Source organism: Antennarius striatus, chromosome 4, assembly GCF_040054535.1.
Source record: "Antennarius striatus isolate MH-2024 chromosome 4, ASM4005453v1, whole genome shotgun sequence".
NCBI lineage: Eukaryota > Metazoa > Chordata > Actinopteri > Lophiiformes > Antennariidae > Antennarius > Antennarius striatus.
Window position 1 is genome coordinate 10293085 of NC_090779.1, and position 17315 is coordinate 10310399.

At 42.5% G+C, this 17315-nt stretch overlaps 2 protein-coding genes across 4 annotated transcripts; one reads left to right on the forward strand and one right to left on the reverse strand.

The window, feature by feature from the left end:
- The first annotated feature begins 1241 nt into the window (after positions 1-1241).
- Positions 1242-10055, forward strand: idh2 (isocitrate dehydrogenase (NADP(+)) 2). The gene is made up of 11 exons (XM_068312505.1): positions 1242-1423; positions 5417-5508; positions 5761-5926; positions 6269-6429; positions 6524-6667; positions 7647-7783; positions 8041-8192; positions 8298-8410; positions 8589-8686; positions 8770-8862; positions 9653-10055. The coding sequence occupies exons 1-11, from the start codon at positions 1309-1311 to the stop codon at positions 9735-9737; spliced, it is 1356 nt and encodes a 451-aa protein (XP_068168606.1). The 5' UTR covers positions 1242-1308; the 3' UTR covers positions 9738-10055.
- A 54-nt stretch (positions 10056-10109) lies between these two features.
- Positions 10110-16921, reverse strand: znf710a (zinc finger protein 710a). 3 transcript variants are annotated; one of them, XM_068312503.1, is made up of 5 exons: positions 16877-16921; positions 13439-14932; positions 12566-12757; positions 12294-12468; positions 10110-11873 (listed from the first exon to the last, which is right to left on the reverse strand). In XM_068312503.1, exons 1-5 carry the CDS (start codon positions 16919-16921, stop codon positions 11704-11706), a joined length of 2076 nt encoding a protein of 691 aa, XP_068168604.1. In that variant the 3' UTR covers positions 10110-11703. The 3 variants fall into 3 exon arrangements, with proteins under 3 accessions (XP_068168604.1, XP_068168603.1, XP_068168605.1); XM_068312502.1 differs by having other exon boundaries at positions 13409-14932; XM_068312504.1 differs by lacking the exon at positions 10110-11873 and adding an exon at positions 11889-12046 and having other exon boundaries at positions 13409-14932.
- Positions 16922-17315: the final 394 nt, after the last annotated feature.

Genomic DNA, 17315 nt, shown 5'->3' on the forward strand with positions numbered 1-17315 from the left:
CAGAATTCTTCAATGAACTACTGGACAGATTTCGATGAAACATTGTGGAATGTGTCTTGGGCCACAATGTACCCCATTCAAATTTTAACGACTAACACAGGTTTTGATTTTCCACTTTTTTAAAAAAACATTGATATTTATAATATTTTGCAGAATTGTCTGTGATATTCCAGGGGATTGGGAAAAGCATTCCTCCACCAAGACCCAACAATGTCCTTTAATTAAGTTAAAACTCTTACATCCCGCTTCAAAGTGGTCATGTATTGTAATTATCAGCGTTTTTAGTCCGTCGGTCCGTCCGTTAGTCCACCAAATATCTTCGCAACTATTATAGATAGAAAGATGAAACAAAAAGCACATTACTCGGGCAGCAAAGGGGATGAAAATGAGATGATGACCTTGACCTTGAGAAAACTACGTCAAGGTCAAATTTCAACTTTTGTACACTCAGGAAATGGATAAGATAGACGAGGGAGTAGGCCAGTGTAAGACCATAGATCAAAGCTAGTGCTTTGATCCATGACAGTAGGTCAGAGCACTAGCTTTTGTCTTTGACCTATGCAAGTAGGTCAGGGTAAAATTTTGAATTCAGGGGTGTCGCGGGATGTTGCAGTCTGTGACAGCCTTAGTTCTTGTTGGCCTTTTAACTATAATTCATGGGTCTGAAACAGCAAAACATTTAATCCTGGTAGTTCCTGATTTTCCAGTATTACTTTTTTAAATATATTTTATTTACAACAGAAAAACAGCACACACTTCTAGATACCAACACTACAATAATTCCCTGAGAAGCTGAATAAAAGTTTGACAACCATTGGATCTCTCAAATGTAAATGAAATGAAAAAAAAAATCCTGCCTTTCCACCAAACTTTCTACCAAGCACCCATCTACTGTAGATCCCTCTGCCAAATGTTTATGTATTTGTTGCTTGATGAGTATGCACTTTGAATTGATTCCTTTTAAGTCCCAGAACCTTATGGAAGTGGAACACCACATGACATGAACGCTACTTTTATAAGAATACTTCAACTTGCAGTTTTAGTGTGGGCTATCTGGAGTAGTGGCTGTTGGCTTCCGTTCAGTACAGAAAGCCCTTCAGGATTACCCGCTTATGTGTGACCCCCGCCCGGCCCTCAGCCTCCTCCTCTGGACCTGAGCGGCTCTGACGTCACGTCAGCGTGTCCTTTCGGGGAGGGGAAGAAAGGCGGTACTGTAGCTCACTATATCCCACCGATCCCAGCGACGTTTAGCCCCTTTGCCTCAAGCATCGTCGTGTGTGAACCGCAGAGAGATTCGGGCCAGGAGACATGTCTGGATATCTGAAAGTCCTCAGCTCTCTTTCCAGGTCTGCCGCTGCCTTGTCCAGGACCCCCGCGGTTCTCGCTCCGGCTGCAAACTGCCAGGCTGTTCCTCAGAGAAACTGTGAGTGAAGAGAGAGATAACCGGTGGCGTCCTCAGCATCACAGCTTGATCTTGGTTTTTGCTTTGAAATAACTCGTTTTAAACGTGCCGTGATCTCGCTTTTGTTTTGATCCGCTTCGTGGAGCCGTGCAGCGGTGGCTGCAGCTCCGTGGATCCGTCTGAGCCGGCTGCTAGCCGGGCTAGCCGAGACGCGTCAGCCGCTAGTCGGATGATGCTCCGAGTGGTGTCGGTCTGAATGGTGTAATCGATCGATCACGGAGCTCCCAGACGCATCCGAGTGTCCCTGATGGTGATTTATGGATGGAGTGAACATTAGTGAGGCAGAAGCAGGAGGTAAACGCCGGCAGAGGCGGAGGCCTCTGGGGTATCTCTATTGTCCTCCCCATTCAAAGCTTGAGGGGCAGTTGATAAGAATGTGAAGATGGACGCTCACCTAAACGAAGGAGGCATCGGTTCAAATTCGCCACCTTTAAAACCAATCTGGATCGGTCAAGTTTACGTCCTTCTGTACCCCAAATTAATAGATCAAGTGGAAAATTGGCGACGAATGAATGAAGCGGCTCGTTGAGCTGCAAGTGAGGAAGTCTCGTTGTCCCCGACAGGGGTCAAAATACACCTGAGATTAAATCATTTGGCACCATTTAGAAAAACTGATAAGATACTCAGGTGCCAACCTATTATTAGTGTGACACTGACTTGGAAAACTTTCCGGAGGTCAGCCCGCTGATTACGAGCCTCGGCTCCGGAGAGCAATGGCCGCCGCGGCTCCGTCTGCCCCGCATTGTGTCCCCGATGCGGGTCGATCCGACTCATCTGCGGTGCATCCACCGCGCAGGACTCCTGCTGTGGCATGTCTGCTGTTGATGAATGTTGTTTTTGCATTTACAAATGACACTTTCACATAAACCAGTGAAAGAGAAACCAAAAAGATAATCGCTTCACATCGAGGGTCGCAGTGTGGTCACGTGGTCTCTGCAGACATCCTAAATTTCATCCCGCTGGATTTTTGCAGCTGTGTGTGTGTGTGTGTGTGTGTGTGTGTGTGTGTGTGTGTGTGTGTGTGTGTGTGTGTGTGTGTGTTGGACTCGGATGTCCTTTAGTAACCCAGACTGGAACCACCAGTCATTGTTTGGAGCGGTAGGTCATCTGAAGGGCGCCTGGCCCTCATTGTGACCGACCCTCCGTCATTTGATCCCGGTAGTCTAAAGTTACTCACATGTCTTTGAGGACTGGTTGCAGCCCAGCAGGAACCGGTCAGGCCGGCAGGATCAACCAATCGATCGTGATAACGCATTGTTATCACGTTGTGTTCGATGCCCCCGAGGATCGGCGAGCTGTTTAAACGGGAATTCAGACGCGGTTGTTACACAGCAATTACTTAACTTTCACAGCGCTCATAAAATGTGATAACAGGCTGTTTATTCTTCACTGTGCATTTTTACTAAGAATGTTTTTGTTGTTGTTGTTTTCTTTTTTTCCTTTTTTTTTTTACAAAAAATAAGCGGCTTTTGCTGAAGCTTTTTTCCTAATTTAGTTGATATTAAATAAACCTCAGCTGCCCTGTCTCTAGACTGGTTTGAGTCATGTGGTTTACCTGGTGACTGTAGTATTAATACTGAAGGACACTTCTGGTGTTGAACTCCAGAAGACACACACACGGACAAATGTTACTGGGTCATTTAGTCAATACACACATTGTCTGAGTGTTATTTTTTTGCTGGTTTGTGTAGTAATACAGTTTTCAGTGTTGATTTTCCATTTGGTTCACAGATTAGTTTTAACAAGGCTGCAGATGGTTCTGTAAAACTGCATTGAAGTTTTTGTCATGCTTTTACTTACGGCCTACAGGTTTACGTCTACCTTTATGCTAAAACGGTTGTGTCTGTTTGAAATATGAAAACAAAACGCTGAGGGATCTGAGAAGTATAATTATGTAAATATATCATGCTTGTACTGTTTTCTTCATTTTCCCAGTTCCACTATTTTTACTTGGTGTTTCAGACCAGAGCTGCTATTGGCTATTTTTGTCTGAATCTTCTGTCTGTTAAGGGATGGAAAATTGCAGACTTCTCAGATGCATGTATGAATGATGTGGCAGACCGGCCCACATGACTGTTTCAGTTTGCCCTTCACTGGCTATAGTTTGCTGAAACAGAGGTTACATAACCTACTCAGCAGCTCCCCTCCCCCTATACCATTACAGCAGGACTATGTACAAGCTGATCTGGGGTATAGACCGTTAAAGGAAGGTACTGGTGCTGTGTTTGCATCCATTTTCTACTATGGAGCAACATTCAGTCATCTCAGAGAATGAGTAAAATAAAACTGACTGCATTTTTCTTTACATGATCCATACAGCCTCCAACAACAGCTAGAGCGGTTATCAGCAAGTAATGGTCAGACAGATTACAACAATGTTGGAGGCAACCTGTGGATCATAAAAGACTAATTGATCCGCAGTGAAGGAGAACTCTTGACATGAAGTAACACTGAGGATATGCTTGGTTTTGTCTGATTAATCCTACTGGGTAACATAAATGTGTCATCTGTCATTGCTACAAGGTTATTTTCGGTGCCTCTGGGTCACTGTGTAACTCTGGCAGGACTCATATCATGCTCATGGAAATGGAGCGCAGGGTGTTTAAACAGGTGCTGCCAAGACCTCACAGTCCTAACAAATGTCCTTTACAGTATTTGTGGAAAGAAAAAATGTCTTATATATGCATTCCTCTAGATTTTTATTTTTTTTAACCAGAATTACACTGGGAAGGGTTTTGGTAACAGTGAGGGGGAATGAACTTGGCTGGGAAATTGTCACTTGATCCTCTGCACCTCCCCCAGTGCTTGTGTTTTCTATTAAGGGAAATGGTCCTGCTGGCAGGACTCACTGAGCAGAATGAGGGTAGGTATCTGTAGAAAGGCTAAACAGTGACCCAGCTGGAAAGATTGCTATCTGAAGTCATTGTTGAAGCGATAATAAAGTATTCTTTGAGTCAGTTTTTTGTTTTAACATGAAGGGTGGTTACGTTTAACAATAAATAATACAAGTTTTGAGAATTTCATTCAGGAATAACACTGTACATTTTTCCTTGAGTTGATGTCATGATTCAGAGATTATAACCAATAAAAGTCATTTTAGAGATAAGTTTGAATTGTTGGTTCCCGGTGGGATTTTGTCAGTAGGGTTGTAAAGGTAGCCTGTGAAATTTATAGTCACTATCATTTGATCCTGTTTTGTCTCCATCACAGCCATGGACAAGGAAGCAAAATGTTTAAATCCAGATTCTTGGATTAGTCTCTTCCACTGTTTGACAATCTTCAGCAGGAGCGTAGAAAATAAAAATGAAATGCACACGCAGCTAGCAAAGAAGTGTGAACATCCACATCACACGTTTTGAAAGTAAAAAAAATAATTTTGCCAATTTTAAAAAAAAGAAAATTAATTCATCTGTAAGATTTACTGAGGATTTGTTTAGAAATGGAGCCTATAGGGTATGATTCGCTGTGACGACCCCTGAAAGGAAAACCTGAAAGGATAAGAAGAACAAGGGTATCTTATTCAGTATCCTACAGTATCCTGTCCTTTCATTTATGATATAGGAAATTGTCGAGGTATTCTATGTCTTTTTTTTCTTCACAAACATAAATTCCAGTTCATTCATTCACATGCACAAGGCAGTAAACAGAACATCACTGTTATTAATGAGAAAGATATTTTAAATTACAATTTTTATCCCTTACTTCATGACACCCACTTGCCTTACCAATTACAGTAATAAATTAAAGAAGGAAAGTGATGATTTATTGTTGTCTCTAGAAACGGACAGGAAACTACCATTTGTCTTTCCCATAACATAAGGATCTGTCTTTTTTCCACTTTGTGTATGTTCTTGTTTTCATGACCATTTGCTCTGGAGCTGAGGAGCAGTAAAAGCACACATGTGACCAAAAATTTAGACTTGACTTGAACTTTTTTGTATTTATGATCGACAGATGCCGACAAGCGCATCAAAGTGGCCCAACCGGTGGTGGAGATGGACGGAGATGAGATGACCAGGATCATCTGGGAGTTCATCAAAGAGAAGGTGATGATAGTGTCCGAGGGTGGAAGGGTAGGAGGAGGGGGAAATAAATGTACTAACACTGGTGTGAGTCTCTGAGGAGGCTGTGCCCACCTTGTCTGACCTGGCTATTTTTAGATCAGACCAACACGTGGACGCACCAGGATGGTGATGTGTGTATAGGGATGTTGTCTGATGTTTTATTGCTTCTGGTTAGAAATAATGGTTTAAACAGCAGTACATGCTAATTTACATGCTAATTTTTGCGTCCTCTAGCTCATCCTGTCCAATGTGGATGTTGAGCTGAAGTATTACGACCTGGGTCTTCCGTACCGTGACCAGACTGATGACCAGGTCACCATCGACTCCGCCCTGGCGACTAAGAAGTACAACGTCGCAGTTAAATGTGCCACCATTACACCTGACGAAGCCAGAGTGGAAGGTATGGAGCGAGCCTTGTATCCATGAACATTACATATTTCAAGGAGTTAAGTGTTTGTTGGGGGGGGGGGGCGATACTGCACTACATATTTTTGTCTAAATATATTAGTGCAGGCTTAGCTGGTGATGTATTAATGCAATGCTGTAGTATTTAAACGTGAGTTACAGTATTTTCTGGACTATGATGCACATCTTCAATGAATGGCCTATTTTAAACCTTTTTCCATATACAGTATAAAGCACACTGGATTAGAAGGTGCATTGTTGGTTTTTGAGAAAACTAAAAGCTTTTAGGTGCACCTTATAGTGCGGAAAGTACTGTAATGTGATGTTTTATGTTTAGAGTTTAAACTCAAGAAGATGTGGAAGAGCCCAAACGGAACCATCAGGAACATCCTGGGTGGCACAGTCTTCCGTGAGCCAATCATCTGCAAGAACATTCCTCGGCTTGTTCCAGGTTGGACGCAGCCCATCACCATTGGCAGACATGCTTTCGGTGATCAGGTCAGTGACATCCAAGTAAAGAAAGGAACAATTGCAACTCACTAATATTCCCACTAGTATCAGAATCCTTCAAGTTGTTGTGTTCCTCGTACAGTACAGAGCCACAGACTTTGTTGTGGACCAGCCCGGCAAATTCAAGATCATTTTTTCACCCTCTGATGGAAGTGCAGGCAAGGAATGGGAGGTTTATGACTTCCCTGCTGGTGGATGTGGAATGGGCATGTACAATACAGATGAGGTAAGAATGTTTTATTTAAGATAAAGAGCCTAAATTTTTGTTATTAAGTTACTTCATGAAAAATAATACCTTGCACACTGCTTTGGCTGTCTGTGTATTCTCGCTAAACAGTGAGAAATAAATACTAGAGGCTAAATAATTCCTGGTGACTCCTACAAACGGTAGTTCTGCAGAAAATATTACGCTTTTAATTTCTAAAACGTCATACATGGAAAGCGCTTTTTTGAATGTTTATTTTAGTTGGAAACTCAATCAAGAATAGTCTAGGCCGAGTATTGACCTAAACACACGTGATTTTACAACAATCCTGCAACACTATGTGAGCATAAAAATTATTTCAGGTACATTTCATTTCAAGCCATGTTTGTCATGTGCTGTAACAACTTAATAGTTGCCATTTCCATTCAGGCAGTTTGGATTTACAGGATGTGTCTGTGAGCCTGCAATAAGCCTGCTCGTCCTGTCTGTCTTTAAATGTGTGCTAATCCATTAAGTAAGCTGCTGCAGGCATTTGCAGCAAGCATTGTGCTAACCTGGAAGTTAGAAGACTTGCAATGAATTGCAGCATAAGATGAATCCTGTTGTTTGAAGACACATCACAAGATCAGATTACACGCGATTGTAAAAAGGTTATCAATTAACCCCACATGTTAAAATTTCTAAACTCCAATCTATAAAGTCATAACAGTAGTGACAATGATACACATTGATAGTTCCAACCTCGTGTTTTTATATTGCAATGCCTAAACTACGATTTTTATAACTTAAAACATGCCCAGTGCTCTTAAACCCTATCCAGCTTCCTCTAAAATTGCTATAACAGTCGTTACGGGGAAGAAACCACTGGTCAACCAGCTCAGCTGCATGTCTGTTTGTTTAACAACTTGAAAGGTCACAGCAGATGACTTTGACCTTGTCAAATAGAAGCTAGTAAACTGTGTGCTACCAGTTGTTAACAGTCTGTTTTCCTTTACAATAGTCTATTACAGGCTTTGCACACAGTTGCTTCCAGTATGCTATTAACAAGAAGTGGCCACTTTACATGAGCACCAAGAACACCATTCTGAAAGCCTATGATGGCAGATTCAAGGACATCTTTCAGGACATCTTTGAAAAGTGAGTGTTTTCTTAGATTTGATTTTCAGTTTTTTATGCACACATGAACATATTTGAACACTAATAGTGCATTTTTCCAATCTCATTATGAAATATAACAGTGAAACTGCTATATTAAAATAAATGTATTTATTTTTTTACAAAATTACTGTTAGACGTTTTGCAATATTACAGAAATAACTACTTTTTTATTATTTGAATGTTGTAGAACAGAGGAATATATGGATTTATTTTAATTATGTTTGTTAATCACTCAGACACTACAAGCCCGAGTTCGATAAACTGAAGATCTGGTATGAGCACAGGCTTATTGACGATATGGTCGCCCAAGTCCTCAAGTCTTCCGGAGCTTTTGTGTGGGCTTGCAAGAACTATGATGGAGATGTTCAGTCTGATATCCTTGCACAAGGTGAGCAATCTAGAATGCCTCTGGATAGTCGTTTCCTGTAAAGTGTTGTTGCAAAGTGTTTGGATTGGCTGTTGGGTTTTTAATCATTTGTTTGTCCTTTTTCAGGTTTTGGCTCTCTGGGATTGATGACATCTGTCCTTATCTGTCCTGATGGCAAAACTATTGAGGCTGAGGCTGCTCATGGCACTGTAACCAGGCACTACCGTGAGCACCAGAAGGTTAGGCATGATTTTCATCCATCTGTATTGAATGAAGTTTAGTGAATCATGAATCTGTTGAGTTATACTGCCACCAAGTGGTGAAAGTTGAGAATGAGCAGTAATCCAAAAACTGGTCACTAAACCATGCTTTACATTCATGGGTGAACTGCGTAACAATCCTCAACTCGACTTTCAGGGAAGGTCGACGAGCACCAACCCCATCGCCAGCATTTTTGCCTGGACCAGAGGCCTGGAGCATCGCGGCAAACTTGATGGCAACCCTGACCTTATAAAGTAAGAGATGTGTGAATTAGTCTGAAACATTCTCACCCTAAGGTGTGACATGCCTTTTCTTAAGTGTTTTTGTTTCAATGCAGGTTCTCCCAGATTCTGGAGAGGGTGTGTGTCGAAACTGTTGAAAGCGGTACAATGACTAAGGACCTTGCAGGCTGCATCCATGGCCTGTCCAAGTAAGTTCACCTTTGTAAATGCTTTGGTTTTATAGAGTTTTATGGATGATAGATTGGGCTCTTGGTAGAAATTTTGTCTCCAGAGTATTGAAACTATACAAAAGGAATGTCGGTGTCATGCATTACAGCCCTCTTATCGTCGTTTTGAATTGTATTTTTATTTGAAAATCATATATATATATATTAGATGTCTAAATGGGGATAAAGTTTAATGTTTTGGATGTACTGCACGATCGCATGTTCAGTGTGGGGGGCTTCTTAAGGGTTCTTCCTCAGAGAGGGTTACAATTAAAGAATGTAGAATGGCTTTCTTCTTCTTCTGCGATTAATCTGCCTTTTTTATTTCTAAGAAACAAATTCATATATAGTGAGGCAGACATATTGATCCAGGTGCAGCCAAAACATGTACATTTTGTAAACCCTTTCCCTGAGGCTTGTCCAGCTGTGGTTGGAGATTTGTTCTGCTTAGTCCACCAGCTTGTTTCTCCACATGAATGACGTATGTAATACATAGCTGTTGCCTGCTATGGCTCACCTGCTAGCCCCTTTCATCTATGATGCGTTGCTATTTAAGAAATATAGAGGGACAACAATTGATAACCGTCACTCGTTCTAAGATTTGTGAGTTATTTACCTCATGTTACTTTTAGGTCATACCATCGATGACAAATGACACTTGTGAACCATTAACATTACTTAAGGTTACTGATTGTATCGCTATAGCTTTGTGGTCGTATTATCTTGTGTGGTATTGAATTTAATCACATTCTCTCTCGTTTTGCCTTTTCAGTGTCAAGCTGAATGAGCACTTTGTCAATACTACAGACTTTCTGGATGCCATTAAGACAAATCTGGATAAAGCCCTCGGCAAGTGAAGGATTTAAAACGAAGTTAGCCTGGAGATGACAATATCATTCAGCAGATTTTGTACCTCAATTTTAACTTAAAAGGTCAACTTAAAATAAAACAATGTACTGTTGGTAGGATTATTTAGTGTTATTTTAGCTTATTGAATGGTTACCAGCTGTCCATCCACCTGAAGCAATCACCTGATGGCTCCTAACTCTTTGTTCCATTCTTCTCAAGGTTTTATTTTTGTAATATGAAGTACTGTATTCAATGCTGTATTTGCCTTGGGCAGGACTGAAGTTTGTGTCAGACACATTTGTGAATAAATATCATGTTTGACCCACTATTGTTGTCTTTGTTGTTTAAAATCAAAAACCATCACCGCATTTTAAAGGTAAATAAATTTATTATTTTACAGTATTGTCTGGTACGCAACATTGTACATACATCTCTATCCACATTTTCTTGACACTAATGTCTAATACAGAAATCAATGAAAGCTGAACATCTCCCCCCCTGAATCATCACTGTAATAGTGATGGAATGAACACAAGCTGGAAAAACTCACAAAATTGAGCGTCTTTATTTTAGATGCATTATATCAACATTGCGAATGGCTACCTTGTTTGCAGGTTACAAGTTTGAAAAGCTAAGCAGTGGGAAACTGAATATATTGAGCATTTTCCACAAGGTGCGTGGCCCTGTCACATGTTGGGAGGTTGTCGTTCATCACTCGAGACCAGCGAACAGCATGATGGATGGCACGCTTTTGCAGACACACTGGGGCACTTAATATTTCTGTCCCAAATCTTTTTTGGGGGGGACAGTTCTTGTTGATATTCATCCTTAAAAACAAAACAAAAAACATGACTGCAAAATGATTGCAGTTGGATTTGAAGAATAAAATGCTGCAGTCTTGTCCCGTGGGATATCTGGAAAGGGGAAAACTGAGGATTGTTAAAAAAAGAAATGCCATACCATAGTCTGTTCTGTCATAATCTTTTAAAGCAATCTACAGATAGGTGGGAGAGAAACCCGAATGTAATTTCATGAGGTGTGCAACTGAACCCCAAGAAATCCAATGTCCCAGCTCATCAAACAGCCGAACCTAAAGTGCCCACGGCTGTAAGATTTGAACCAGTTCTTTGGTGAAGGGGTTCCTTCCATTATATCATGTTTTTTGATTTCCTTTTCATTAGTGTCTGAGAACATTCCACAAGAAATAATTACATTCATAGACTGGATATGAATACTGGGTGATGCTTGTTAATGTTGAAAACATTGGCAATTCTCAGTGCAGTACACTGATCACAGTACCAGCAAACATACAAGACTGGTACATTCTGTACAACAATATACAACAATACTGAGATTGCAGTTTGACATTTTGCATTCCTCCGGTTCATCTTATCATAGTATAAAAGTGAATCATTAACCTCTGAAAATGGATGAACTTTGGCAAGTGACATAAGCAACAACACTAGTTCCCATGTTTCACCATTCACATTAGTTTACCCCAGTGGACTGACTGACAGGACAAAATTGTGTGACATGATGTGCAACATCACCACTTTTATGCCTTTAGCTGAAAATGTGCTTTTTCAAATAAGGCTCAGATGATTTTCATGTAGTTAAGCAGCTGAAGACATAAACGTGCTGTATAGCTTCTTTTTTGTTTCTTAATGGCTGTGGGTTTCACACAGTCCATTTTTCTCTTAAAATGTCTTTATTCAGTAGATGTGCTGTGTTTTAAAGATGTAAACTATGTAATAAGATGAAGATTGTACAGTTCCAAATTTTGTAGCTTTCCAAGCATCTCCAGTGCATACAAATGTGCAGTTTACTGGGTTCCTTCTCACCCTCTTAAGAAAAATAAAAATCCCTTGTGCCTTTCACAGCAAAACCAACAAATAAACAAAAAATCCCCCCGAAAATGCAAAAAAATAAAATAAAATTTCGCAATAATTTTCTATTTGGGGTCATTTTAATAATTCATGTGGTGCTGAATCGCCCTGAGCCTTTCCCATAGGTGCTGTAATACTCCATTTGAGATAGTTTGGGAATATCTGGTGTGTTGTTGTTGTTCGCCCGGTTCTCTCGCTCGCTGAATTCAAAGCTCTCCTCTTCATAGTCCTCCTGGCCTTCTGTGTCCTGGGGGGGTTCTGAAGAAAGAAGCATGGACATAAATATGATCCAGCTCCATCCTCCATAACAGATGTCCAGAACTCTTGCTAAAAACACATGGCTTCGTTGAGGGCAGACAGTAAATTGCTTCTCCTCTCGTCTCAGTTTTAGTCTGTACTGATAGAGACAGGCATGTCTAATCCAGGCACTGCTATATTTACCAAACATACAGGGAAGAAGTGACAAGGAAACATCAAGACACTTGGCCACTAGATTACACTACATGGCGAGTCAAAGTGCATTAGGGACAGAATGAGTGACAATAATTTGACATGAAGTCCACCAAACAGTCCCACGAGATAATCTGTCACACACAGCTCATCAACAACATCAGACGTCATCACAGGATTCATCTGTTTTAGAGCAGATAGTTAATAGTAACTGTTGGAGAAACTCACCATGTCCATCTACCGTGGTGTCCATGATGCCGTGTTTAACTTTCATGTGTCGGCTGAGGTTGCCCTTCAGGTTGAATTTACTTGTGCAGTAAGGACATTTGAAGGGCTTACTGCCGGCGTGGAGGTGCATGTGACCGAGAAGGTTGTACATTCTGTTGAATGACTTTCCGCACACCTTGACAAACAAGAGGACAATAGTCAGAATCCTTCCCTGCTCCATCATCACACTACCCAATTTGTCTTAAAAGTGGAACTAAATTTTTCTCACTGACCTTGCACTTGAAAGGCTTGACTGGCAGGTGGACAATCATGTGTGTTTTAAGAGTCTGCTTCTGGACAAATGTCTTGAAGCAGACGTGGCACTGGAAGGGCCTCACACTGGCATGGATCAACATGTGTCTCTTTAGGTTGGCAGACAACGTGAACTCTCTGGCGCAAACATCACACTTGAATTCTTTCATACCCTGAGGACACAAAAGGGATTTGGGCATTGAAATAGGATAGATATGAGGTTTAAAGGCAAACAGATAATGAGTACCGGTAACAAGGAGAACCCATACGGAGTTTGTGTGTGAGTGGCCGAATTCAGGAATTCTTTTTTTCATCCAAACTCATGTAGATTACATTAGTTCCAAAGTGTTGAAAGACAGAATGGAAAGACTCTAACAGTGGAAATAATCAACTTTATCTTGGATCCAACTTCCATTTTAATGTTTAACAAGCACAGAAGTCATTAAGAGAAATGTTTACTCCCTATAGAATAAATGGAGAGAAAGACCAGAGTCATTCATCAGACACAAAGGGAAGCAGCTTTGCAAAAGACACTCAACACAAAACACATGCAAATGGAAAGGGGTGGTTGAGTCACACAAAAGAACTCAAGGGCTTTGCAGACTATGTTTACAAAGCAACTAGTTTTGGTGAACAGGCTCTGTTGCAAGTGTGCAATGTATTTTATTCTTTGCTAAGAAATTCATATATGAAAACCAGGATGAGTGAAGCAAAAATGCCTCTCTTCCCCCCTAATTGTGAGATTTAACGCTAGTGCTGTGTAGTTGCATGAGTTAATAGTATGGATATTTGACTGTGTGATGTTGGTCAGTGGGTTTCAGTACCTTGGTTGCAAGGGTGTGCGCTGCCAGTACCTTATGAGTGAGGGCGTGCTGTCGGAGGTGGTGGATCTGGACAAACTCCATACCGCATTCAGGACAAACGTAGGGCCGTACGTTCTGGTGTTTCATCAAGTGGTTTTGTAACTGGCTTCGGTAAGCGAAGGACTTATGGCACTCTGTGCACTGGTACGTAGTCGGGCCCTGATGGCTGGTCAGGTGGCGCTTCAGGTGAGCATAGGTTGGAAACTCCAGACCACACTGGGTGCAGACGTGGCATTGACCATTCTCGTGTTTGTTCTCGTGGGTCCTCAGCTCGCTCGGGTAAGCAAAGCCTCGGCCACAGAAGCGGCAGCTGTAAGGCTTGACGTCTGAATGCTGTAGCATGTGCCTTTTCAGGTGGCTGGTCTGCGTGAAGGCCTTTTCACAAACGGTACACTTGTGAGGTCTGGTTCCCTGGTGGGTGAGTAGGTGAGTCTGGAGGTGGCTGGGCTGCTTGAAGAGCTTTCCACAGTGCAAACATTCATGGGGCTTAATTCCATTATGGCCTAGGATATGAGTTACAAGGTTATATTTGGACGTGTATGACTTCTCACACATGCGGCACTTCCAGCGTTTCAAACCCTCCCCTACATCAACGCAGTAAGACTCGTCGATCTGAACGTTGATGTCCAGCCGGTCGATCTGCATTCGTCTGGCTAGGCCCTCCGGGTCTGACCACAGCATTGCCTGGTTGTTTTCCTCATACTCGCCAGGCAACGCCATGTCAGCAGACTCATACGACACTTCGTTGGACTCATAATAGCGGTTGTCTTGAGGACTGCTGTTGTCTCCAGTGGTCTTGAGGTTTAGCGCTTCTTCCTCTTCTTCTTCCTCCACCACCAACTCTTCTTCCTTCCTCTCTCTATCTCTACCAGTGTGTTCTTCCGGTTTCTGCTCTCGCAGTCCTTCTGGTTGTTGCCTGCCTGTATCCTTCACACATGTGGGACAGTTCCCACAGATCCGCTTCTCTTTAAGGGAGCTTTGTTGGGCCACCGAATCTTCTGACTTTCCAGGACTTTGCCTCCTGTCCATGTGAATGCAAGACGGACGGATGTCACACTCCATCTGTTCCCCCTTAACCTGAGCCTGTGGGCTTGATACTTTTCTTGTGTGACCCTCTACTTCTCCCTCAGCCCTCAGCCTTTTGGTCCTCCCTCGCGGCCCGGGCCTTCTTCTCTCACTGCAGTGGGGCTGGGGTTCTGATTCCCCAGCAGGTTCGGCCAGGTAGTCCCCATTTGCCCCTATTAGCTGGTCAGCATACTCGTACTCCATTGCTTCAGGTGGAGGAGGGTGACACTCACAGGGTTCCCCTGTGTAAAAGCCATTAGGAGCAATAGTCGCCCCAAATATTTCATTCTGGGAGATGAGGCCAAGAACAGCTGCCTGAGCTAGAGATAGCACCACAACAGGCTCTGTCTGTGTGCCCACATCCACGTGTCCGTCAGTCATCTTGGGGTAGGTCCGCACCAAGCGGCTACTCTCTTCCTCCTGGAAAAATACATAAAATCAATTTTGAAATGATTAACTAGAAGAAATAACGTGCCTGTGTATGTTTTCTTCTCATTAATTACAAATTATGCCTTTCACAAAGTTATCTCATTTCATCATTGTAGGCCAATGATGGTAACCTTTTTTTAAACACAAGCAAATGGTTTCATGATAAGCTGATACTGAAACTAAAACACAATAGTTTTGAAGATCTAGATTTTCATTCTTACAACTGAGATGAGACCTTATTTTCCCTGAACTGCAGTAGAGCAATAAGATGTTTTTAAAGGGTTACTTTCTGTCTGCCGCATTTCTTTCCTTTGAATACGCTGAACATTTGATCGAAGAGATAAGGCAGATCTCTATTTGTACCCCGCTTCCTTCCTTGACATGCTTTAGAATAATAAAGAGCACAACAAGGGATGCAGGTTCAGCCAGGAAGCTGACTTCCGTGGACTGTCCTCAGTACTTCCTGTGAGGTCCCGCAGCAGCCTGACTGACCGAAGCAGCTCATCACTGAAGCTATCTGTCCCATTCTTGGGGGAGCAAAATGTCTCAGCTCCACTGTCACCGTATAGTCGACTTCATAATGCCTGCAACACTGGGCTTCCTTAACAAGATGATATACGCTGCAAGGCAGTCTCATATCCATAACACAAATTTGACTGAGCTTTGAGCTCATTGTGTATTCTGTGCTGATGCACAAGATGTGCTGACAAAATTGTATGTTTCGAAAGTGTTTCAGTCCTACATGCACATGTTTACCCCACCACCTGTAAAAGTGGAACTGTGAAACTGTGGGGAAGAAATTGTGGTGCAACTAAAACTGGCTCTACAGCAAAGGAGAAGTGAGTATTATTATTATAAGGCACTGGTTTCACATTATTTCTATGTGAGAACCTGGCGTTTACGGAAATGTTAAGACAGAAGCTCTGACTCCAGCTTTCTTCCCAGACTACACTGGGCTGGCAAGAGTAGCTTCTTTACCTGATACAATACTAGGAAAAAAAGAAAAGAGAGGATGGGGAGAATGAAGGAAGAGAAGGTAATGAAGGAAAAAAGGTGTGTATGTGTGTGTGTGGGTGTGTGTATAGGAAGAAGGGAGTAGACCTGGATGCCCTGATAACCACGTCATTTATAATTACTGCTTTTAAAGTAGTCAGACAGAGACAGACTGTGTTTGTGAGAAAGAAAAGGAAAGAGACAGGGTGTGTATTTGAAAGCATGTGTGAGTGAGAGAAAAGAGAGGGAGGGAGGGAGGTATGGAGAGAAAGAGAAAGAGCTGTGGGCGGGGGAGGAGTGGAGGGAGGGAGGGAGGGAGACGGAGACAGAAATGAGATGGAGGGGCTGAAAGATAAAGAAAGAGGGGAGGAGAGGGAGGGGAGGGAAGGGGAAGGAGAGATTGAGTGAGCATGTGAGAGGAGGGAAGAGAGAAAGGAAAAGGAGAGGGAGGGGGAGTGTGTGTGTGGGGGGGTGGAAAGAGACAGAAAGACAGAGTGAGTGAGTGAGTGAGTGACTGAGTGAAAGAGGGTAAGGAGGGAGGGAAGGAGGGGGGGGGCAGGAGTGAGGAGAAAAAGCACAGCAAAATGAAAGGCTGCCAAAATGAAAGAGAAAAAGACAAATGACAAGGAGAAAGAGAAGGCAGGGCAGTAATTGCCAGAGTCCATACTTTCACATTTAAAGTTGCATCTGAAACACACCTACAGACAAACAATTAGAGCAGGAGCACAAAGCATGCAGCAGACATAGTAACAACTCATGTCTCTAAAAAGATGATCCCACTGCGGCGCTTATGTGAATGTGAAAAGTCATCTCACTTCCCCTCACACTCACACAGACGTGAGAGTAAATATCTCGCCAAAAAACTACACAACAAGTCCTCACCAACCCCCTTAACCTTATTCTACAACACTTCTTTCCCCCATCTTCAGGTTACAAACTCACCACATTGTTCCTGGAGTGATGTTTGAGGTGTTTCAGGGATCTCATCCTTCAGGAGAAATGAGTGGAGTAAAAAAATCCACCTCCTATTTATATCTGTGGGAGAGTGGGGCGGTCCCACGGCTCATCCTCCTCCTACTGTTGCTGTTATCAGAACTGACTGTGCCTGCCCCTCACCACCACCCCACGACACACACACACACACACACACACTCACACACACACACACACACACACACACACACACACACACACACACACACACACACACACACACACACACACACACACACACACACACACACACGCACACACAGCATCACCCCGTTTCTTTCTCTTCCTCCCACCCTCTCCTTCCCATCTCACTTCTCTTTCTCTCCTCTTTTTGCCTACAAACACACACACACACACACACACACACACACACACACACACACACACA

What these genes read in the sequence shown, in the direction of transcription:
- znf710a (XM_068312502.1), bottom strand. Translation starts at nt 16,921, where the DNA reads ATGAGATCCCTGAAACACCTCAAACATCACTCCAGGAACAATGTG. An exon ending in CGCACACCCTTGCAACCAAG is followed by an intron (nt 12,758 to 13,408) that starts GTACTGAAACCC and finishes TTGTGTCCTCAG; the next exon opens with GGTATGAAAGAATTCAAGTG. An exon ending in TCAAGCCTTTCAAGTGCAAG is followed by an intron (nt 12,469 to 12,565) that starts GTCAGTGAGAAA and finishes TTGTTTGTCAAG; the next exon opens with GTGTGCGGAAAGTCATTCAA.
- idh2 (XM_068312505.1), top strand. Translation starts at nt 1,309, where the DNA reads ATGTCTGGATATCTGAAAGTCCTCAGCTCTCTTTCCAGGTCTGCCGCT. An exon ending in GTCTGATATCCTTGCACAAG is followed by an intron (nt 8,193 to 8,297) that starts GTGAGCAATCTA and finishes GTCCTTTTTCAG; the next exon opens with GTTTTGGCTCTCTGGGATTG. An exon ending in ACTACCGTGAGCACCAGAAG is followed by an intron (nt 8,411 to 8,588) that starts GTTAGGCATGAT and finishes CTCGACTTTCAG; the next exon opens with GGAAGGTCGACGAGCACCAA.